We start from the raw sequence: 8155 nt of genomic DNA, 5'->3' as shown, positions 1-8155 counted from the left end.
CAGTATTATAACCTCGTGTAATCCTCAAAACAGCCCCACGAGGCAGGTATTATTACAATTGGTTCCACAGAGGACACAATGGAAACTGAGGCTCACAGAGGGGAAACAATTTGCCCTCGGTCACACACATTGAAACTGGTGTTGTGGGATGGTGGAGCTGAGTCCTGCCTCAAAGCCAGGCCACACCTGTACCTGCTCTGGTCTGCAGCCTCGTCTCTCAACATTGGAAGCCCCCTTTGCAAGGCCCTCCTCCCCTCAGGCTGAATGACTGACATTTCCCTGAATATTCCAGGCCTATCTCACCTGCTGACTGTCCCAAACTAGCATCTTCTGCAGGACATGGCCGCTGCCCCCACCCCCTTCTCTATGAAAATGTCCGTCTGTTCTCCAGGACTTGGCACCGGCATGACCTCCTTGGGGAAACCTTCCTGAACTGCTCTGCCCCTGGACTGGGTAAGGTGACCCTTCCGTTCCTTACCACCGTCCCCACCCACTCCCCTAATCACGCTGCACTGCTGCTGCCTGGGCCCCCTCCTCGAGGGCTGGGCTGCCTGGCCAGAGCAGTAAGTGTTTTTGGTTGGTGAACGAATGCAGGACCCAGCTGGCTGTGGGTCAGAGTGGGTGCGGTGAGGGCAGTGATCTGTTATCTGCCAGGGCTATCTTGAGTCTTATCTGATTAGGCCCAGTTTGACAGGCAAGCAGGTAAGATGCTGGGTTACTCAGTAACCATGCCGTCTTTAAAAGTCCCACTGTTCTCGGAGTCGCATCCGGAACCAGCCACTCCTCTCTCTCTCAGGCACCGCTGCCATGAACACCTTCCTGCTCGCCACACTGTGCCTCCTGGGGACCTGGGCAGCCCTGGCAGAGGGCGTCACTGTGCAGGTAAGTCTCGTCCCTACCCTGGTCCAACTGTCTGTCTGTTCCCAGTACCCAGGGCCCATGCCCTGATACAGGACCCTCTCTTTGGGGCTGGAGTTGGCGTGTGTGTCTAAGGCTTGGCTCTTCTTCAGGGACGCCCTTCCCAGACCTGCCTCATACACCTTCCCCTTCGAACTTGGGGGGGGAAAGAACTCCAAGTAGGGAGAAGAGAAGTAGCCATTTGGGAAAGCAGGTAATTAGCTGTGGGCCAGGCTCCCCCCAGGACCTCACTGCAGCCCCCGACCACCCTGGGAAGAAGGGATTATTAGTCCCATTGTTCAGAGGAGGAAAACTGAACCTCAGAGAGGTTGTGGAAGTGGTCGTGGACATGTGGTTGGAAGGAAGGAGCTGGATTCAATTGCAGACCTTACTCGCCCTCAGTCCTGTACCCAGCCAGAGCTCACACGGACATCCTGCAGGTCCTGACGGAGCGATGTGCCCCCTGGGTGGGTGCCAGGGTCCGGCCAGTGTGGCACCCAGCAGGGGCCCCTTTCTATCACAGCTTGGCTCCGCTCCGGGAGGCCTTTTATTGCTTTTCAAACATCAACCAGGTTGCAGGCTGGAGTAGGGACCTAGTGATCAGCCAGCACCGCTGTCAGGCAGGGGCAAAGACAGCCTGGGGGTGGCTACATGGAGCCAGGGTACCTGGGTCCTGGGGCCGGCTCTGTGCCTCTCCCTAAAAATCAGCACAATGGCTCCTACATATCGAGCACCTATTATGTCCCTGACACCTCACAGCCATTTTCTCCATTCCTCACATAACATGCAGAACCTAAGGCTTCCAGAATGTGAAGTCCTGTCCGTGGTCACAAAGCCAAACCAGGGTTCAAGCCCAGTGTCTGGCTGTAAGGCCTGAGCTCTAACGACCTCATATTGCCCAGCAGTGGAGCACGTGGTTCCCAGAGGCCACGAACACTGCTTGAGCCACGGGGGCTGCAGAGGGCCCAGTCCTGGGGGAAACGGTCAAAAAGCAGGCTGCACCCTGGCCTCATGCTCTGGACATGTCTCTCTCAGGATGGAAAGTTCTCCTTTTCTCTGGAGTCAGTGAAGAAGCTCAAGGACCTCCAGCAGTTCCAGGAACCCAGAATTTGGAGTCACAGGAAGTTTGGTGGACCCAGCGTTCCCACCGTCTGTAGCGATTCTAAGTTTCCGGAAGAACTCAAGCCTCTCTGCAAGGAGCCCAATGCCCAGGAGATCCTCCAGAGGCTGCGTGAGTAGCCCCCTCGCTGAGGGGTGGGGCATGGGGATTCCTTGATTGGTGGCACTTCAGGGAGAGATGTGCTCTGGTTGGTGGGATTCAAAGGCGGGACTCTGCTCTGATTCGTGAAATGAAGAGGGCTCTGCTCTGATTGGTGGGTCATATGAAGCCCTCTGCGGTAATTGTTCTCAGTTGTAACTGCTGTTGCTTACTTTAGGAAGGGCCTTGCTTTGCGTCCTGGTTCGTCCAGTCTTAGCTGTCGCTCTTTCCTGGGTAGAATTTCTGCTCTGATTGGCTGGCTTGAGTGGTACCTGCATCTGGTTTGGGGCGGAAAGTCCAGCTGGTCAGAGAGAACAGGTCTGGGTTTCTCCTGGGGGCTGAGTGGCGAACGTCCAAGCTCTGGCTCAAGGAAGGGTGGGGTCTTGGTGGAGGGGAGGGGGAAGCTGGCTCTCACGAGGCCCCGTCTTTTCTGTCCAGAGGCCATCGCTGAGGACCCCAACACCTGTGAGCTCTGTTCCTATGCTGCCTGTGCTGGATGCTAGAACAGCAGGGGCTCGCTGCCTTCTGCCTCTTCCCTGCAGAATGCTCCGAGTCCTGGCAGCTCACTCTACCTTGCCCCCTGAATGGTGGATTGAGGAGAGAACAACCTGGGGAGGCCCAGCTCCTGACTCCATCTGAACTGCTGGGTGTCTTCTCAAGACCTACTCCAACCTTCAGCCAATAAACCAGATTCCAGAGTACTCCCGGTGTTGCTTTCGTTTATTCCTTCATCTCAGTCTACTCATCATCCAGCTTTATGGATGCCTACCCTGCCCTAGAAAGTTCAGGGTTCAGTATGCCAAATGCAAGGACCCACTCCCCTGCTAAGCTACAATCACCCCCTACAGGCACTGAGGGACCTGAATCTTAGACCACCAATGGGGGAGGTGAGCCTCTGCGTTTCTTTCACATCTCCTGGGGTCACTAAACCATATGTGAGCACAAAAATCACAGGGGGCTATGAGATTGACCCCCAAGCTCTAGACTATTCAAGGTGCCTCAGGATCTGGCCCCACTGACCACTTCAGTGTTGCCTTCTGCCCTCCCACCGGGCATACCCCTCAAACCACAGCTCTTAGCATTTTCTCTGCTCCTCTCACCCCTGCCCTGCTCTTCTCCCCACACTCCTCCTTGTCAGGTAGACTCCCACTCAGGCGCCCTGCTCCACTCCCATGGCCTCTCCTTAGAAGCCTCAGAAGACTCTTCTTGGGAGGGTCTTCCTGCTCCCGCTCTGTCCTGGGTGATCCCTGGACGCTTTGATCACTTACACCCTTGCACAGCTCTGGTCACCCTGAAGGGTAATGGCTTCTGTGCCTGGGGAAGTCTCTCTGCCCTTCACAGGTGGGTGAGGCCACTACGTGCATGATTGCATGAGAAGATAACAGAGCAGGGGAAAGAAAGAGCTGGACAGTTCCAGTCCCAGGTCGTCATGCACTGCGTGACATTAGGAAGGTCGTTTCCCCATCTATGTCTTAGACTCCTCCTCTGTAAAACTGGGATAGTAATAATACTTGCCTCCTAGGCTGAGCGAAATGATGCAAGGAAATGTGTATGTAACATTCAGGCCATAAGAGAATTAAATAAATTGTCAAAGCAAATAAACCAAAGAAAGGGGAAGTAGGGTAAAGCTGAGAATGGTTTAGACAGGGGTAAAGACGTGAGGTGTGGAAGACCCATTAGGAAAGGTGGAGGGAATGAGGAAAGAGGAGGCATCCAGGATCCTTCTTGGGGAATGGGGTGGAGGGGAAGTGTCACAGGGTGGCTCAAGCAGAATGGGCTGCAGAATTCAGAGCGGGATGTGTCCTCAGGCTGAAGTCAGGCAAGGCTTTGTGACAGGGAGGCAGCCATTTGCATTAGCCCTTGGGGGTTGCATTGCAATGCATGAAATTTCAAAACGATTGTGGAGGTAGGGAGGCAGAGAGCATTCCAGAATATGGGGTTGGTGCAGACACACAGAAGCAGAAATGTTCCAGGCACTGGCATGGTTCAGCTGGGTGATACTGAGAGTCCTGGTTTAATGTATGATTTTGACTTATATGTAGGCCCAGTGCTCTATCCAGTTTCTTCACAGCACGCCCTGTAAGCCTCAGCCCTCTCCCCTACTAGTCATTAGTCCCTGAGGCAGCCAGAAACAATGGCCATCCCTTGACTAAGAGTCACAGACACAGGTTTGTGTTAAGCTAAAGATAACATCTTGACCTCCCTAAGGTGGAACGACCCCACTGGCTACTTTTCCATGAGACCAGACAGAGGGATGCCAGAGTGGACCTCAGAGCTGTCCTCAAGACCTGGAGAAGTGATTTACTACTCTCACCTCACCTCACACCAATCAGCTCCCAAGGGGAGCCTGAACCCCTAGCCCACGCTGTCTTGTGATTTGGCCCTATGTAATCTGTAACCTACACACCATCGGCAAGTTCGGCCTTTAGAGCATTGGTTCTCCGTTCCCCTGCGTGGTGCCATTCATAATACACTAGCCGATCTTTGTTCACCAACTCTCCGTGTTTAGTGTTTAGCTCAGCTTAGGCCAGGTGAAAGAATGCTTTCTGTTTGATAACGTGGATGGTATGGAGCCCAGGAAGCACACGGGGTTTGAGTGCGAGTGTGTCATTTACAAGCACTCCTCTCTGAGACTTGGTTTCTCAACCGAAAATGATAACAGATCCTGCCTCCTAGGGTTGCAGGGGGTTTGATGAGATGTATGGTGGAGTAGGATCATTTAGTGCTCCTACTCTGGAGCCCAGCTCTCTGGGTGTGAGTTCTGGCTCTGCCTGTTACCTGCTGTGAGACTTTGAGCAGGTCACTTAGACTGTTTCCTTAGTTTCTTCATCTGTAAAATGGGGATGACAAAATAGGGAGAGGGAGAGATTCCACTTTTAGAACTTTAAGAAATGAGTTGTTTTAAAGCTTTTATTTTTAACCCTAACTAAAATAGGATTGAGTGAAGATTAAATGAGGTAATATAGGAAAAGCTCTTAGAGCTCCGTCTGCCGGGCCCATAGTGAGCACTGTGTAGATGCCGCTATTGTAATTATTATTATTTCTGTGCAGACGGCTAAGGCTTGTGCCTGGCACGTAGAAGATGCTCAGTCAATGGCAGTCCCATTCCCTGCCTCCTCCCCAGCTAGGTGGGAACCCAGTGTCGCTGAAGGGAGTGGTAAGAGATGATGGCGCATGGGCTCAATTTAGACTTGAGGGGTGGCACTGGGGAGCCATGGAAGGGCGACAGGCACCGTGAGAGCAGCACTGTGTGCGGGGGCTGTGCACGTAGGGGCAGGCAGGAAGCTCTGGCCTGCTCTGGAAGTGGTGTGATAAGGGCCCACCTCAAGTGGTGGGAAAGGGATGAGGGGCCCAGAGAGAGACACAGGAGGTATTGCAAAGCCCCAGCCAATCTAGCCTGTGGGGGGAAGAAGAGAAAGGGGCTGGAGCTCGGGGGTTTGTGGCCTGGTGGACGGGGAGATTACAGGACCCGTGAGCAGAACTGGGCAGTCAGGAGGGGCGGCAGGTCTGGGGGAATTATCCCTGACCTCGGCCCCGGGTCAGCTGAGTTCAGAGGGCATGGGCCCTTGGTACCCGGCTTTCCTCCTCTCTGTCTGCCCCGAATAGAGGCTGGAGGGAAGCCCATCCTGCGGAAAGGCCCTGCTCCAGGGAATTCCCAATGTGGCTCCTGGCCTTGAGTTAGGCATTGAAGGCCCCTGAGAGAATGTGGTGGCGTGGGGCCCTGTGGCCAGGCATCACAGGGAGACAGTAACGTGGTGGTTCAGAGCATGGATTCTGGCCCAGACTTCCCGGGGAGGAAGCCTGCTGTGCCGCTTTGCTGAGCCTGTCACCCTGAACTAGCTATCTCTGCACCTGGGTCTCCTTACTTGTAAAGTGGAGATAGTAATAGTAATAGTACTTGCTTCATTAAACTGTTGTGAGGACTTAGTGAGTTAATAGGTGCAAAGGGTTTAGAATTGTGCCTAGGGTATAGCAAGTGCTCAATAAACGGCGGCTATTATTATTACTGTAAGAGACTGTTAGCATGTGAACTGCTATCTTTAGGTCAGGGTTAACAGCCCCTAGCCTGAAACAACATAATTATAAAATTCCAGGATGTGGGCAGTTGCAGCATGGAGACTAGAAGTCCTGTAGCTTATCTTATACTCCTGGTCTCCTTGTCCTGTAGTAAATCTTATACTCTTTGAAGCTATGCAAGTCCTGTAGCTTATCTTATACTCCTGGTCTCCTTGTCCTGTAGTAAATCTTATACTCTTTGAAGCTATGCAAGTCCTGTAGCTTATCTTATACTCCTGGTCTCCTTGTCCTGTAGTAAATCTTATACTCTTTGAAGCTATGTAAGTCCTGTAAGTTTATCTAGTACTCTCAGAAGCTATGGAAAGCCTTGAAAATGCTATATAACCCCTTGGCTTTAAGTGTTGGGGGTCCTTGTTAAAACCCGCTGCGTCGGGCAGAGACTGGGACCCCAGCCGGCTGGAAATAAACCTCGCTGTGTGACTTGCATTATTGTGCGGGTTCTCTGTCTGTCTGAGGGGGACAATTCCGGACCTTAACATTTGGGGGCTCGTCCGGGATGCCCCCCCTCAGGGGAACAGACAACTCCCGATACCGAGGTTTACATAGGGAACCACGGAAGGAGGTTTGGCCACCTCCGATAGGGGAGGACTGAAACAGGTCCTCGACCGGAGAGACTGAAACAGGTCTCTGCCCGGTCCCAAACAGGGGAGGACTGAAACAGGTCCTCGACCGGAGAGACTGAAACAGGTCTCTGCCCGGTCCCAGTTGAGAATTCTCACGGGAAGGAAAGTGCGGGTTACGACCCTGGAGGCTTCGTTACTTGAAGTCGTGGGAGACGTTCCCGACAAGAAGGTGGCCCAGCGACGTCCACAGTGGACGCCGTTTGGACGGACCCTAAGTAAGGATCTTGAGCGTAGTGAGACTGGTGTGATTGAAACGGCGCCTGTGGATGTGGTGTGGTTGACCGGCCGGTGGGTGTTGAAGAGTCCCGTGCGAAGTTGTGTATTTGCTGGCACTGTGTCTTTTGTCCTTTCTTTTGCCTTTTCTTGGTTTCTCTTTGTGACAATTATGGGACAGGTTCAGGTAACACCTAAGACCCTGCTCCTGAACCACTTTCCTGAAATCCGCGCCAAGGCTCGTAATCATGGTGTGGAAGTGAAGAAAGGTAAGTTTGATACATTCTGCTCTGCAGAATGGCCTACTTTTAATGTGGGCTGGCCCTCCCAGGGAACTTTTTCCCTAGACATTATTAAGAAGGTCCGAGATATTATTAATCGGCGCCATCCGGACCAATATCCCTATATTTTGATGTGGCAAGCCTTAGTAGAGAGTCCTCCCTCCTGGCTTAAGCCCTTTATCCCCGACAAGCCAGAAGATCCCCCTCTCCCCCTTAAAGTCCTGACCGTTTCGGGACCCTCCCGCCAGCCGGCGGTGCCCACGGCCGGCCCGAAACCCCCGGAGAAGCCGACCCAGGGACCCATCCTTCAGGAGGGGTCAGACATATACCCCTCCCTGATAGACCTAAATCTGGAAGAGACCCCCACTCCTTACGCTCCGGTGGCGCCGCTCCAGCGGCGGCGCGCGCCCAGCCTGGTGGCGCCGCTCCCACCTGAGGCTGCCGCTCCTTCCGAACTGCCTCACTCTACCGCCTCCCCAATGGCTCCCCCTCCCCCGGGTTCCCCTGCCCCAGCTCAAGGGCCGGCAAGGGGATTGAGGCCTCGTAGACGCCGGGAAGAGACCCCAGAGGAGGAACCGTCCTCCTCCACCTCCGCTGGGGCGCCGATTCTCCCCGTGCGAGCACTAGGAGGAACTGGTCCAGATGGGGAGCGAGCATATCAGTACTGGCCCTTTTCTAGCAGTGATCTGTACAACTGGAAGGCTCAAAACCCTCCTTTTTCTGAGGACCCGAAAGGCCTAACTGACCTGTTCGAGTCTGTCATGCATACACACAGTCCCACTTGGGATGATTGCCAGCAGCTTCTT

The 8155-nt window shown here is 53.8% G+C and overlaps 1 protein-coding gene across 1 annotated transcript; it reads left to right on the top strand.

The window, feature by feature from the left end:
• Positions 1–778: 778 nt before the first annotated feature.
• Positions 779–2856, top strand: GUCA2A (guanylate cyclase activator 2A). The gene is made up of 3 exons (XM_033115362.1): positions 779–882; positions 1933–2128; positions 2594–2856. Exons 1-3 carry the CDS (start codon positions 808–810, stop codon positions 2656–2658), a joined length of 336 nt encoding a protein of 111 aa, XP_032971253.1. The 5' UTR covers positions 779–807; the 3' UTR covers positions 2659–2856.
• Positions 2857–8155: the final 5299 nt, after the last annotated feature.

The sequence above is a fragment of the Rhinolophus ferrumequinum genome, chromosome 9 (assembly GCF_004115265.2).
Source record: "Rhinolophus ferrumequinum isolate MPI-CBG mRhiFer1 chromosome 9, mRhiFer1_v1.p, whole genome shotgun sequence".
Lineage (NCBI taxonomy): Eukaryota > Metazoa > Chordata > Mammalia > Chiroptera > Rhinolophidae > Rhinolophus > Rhinolophus ferrumequinum.
Note: the sequence above shows the minus strand (reverse complement) of the source record. Positions and strands in the feature narration are given on the sequence as shown.

Coding starts and splice junctions, on each gene's coding strand:
- GUCA2A (XM_033115362.1), top strand. CDS start 808: ATGAACACCTTCCTGCTCGCCACACTGTGCCTCCTGGGGACCTGGGCA. Junction 883..1,932: donor CAGAGGGCGTCACTGTGCAG/GTAAGTCTCGTC, acceptor TGTCTCTCTCAG/GATGGAAAGTTCTCCTTTTC. Junction 2,129..2,593: donor GGAGATCCTCCAGAGGCTGC/GTGAGTAGCCCC, acceptor TTTTCTGTCCAG/AGGCCATCGCTGAGGACCCC.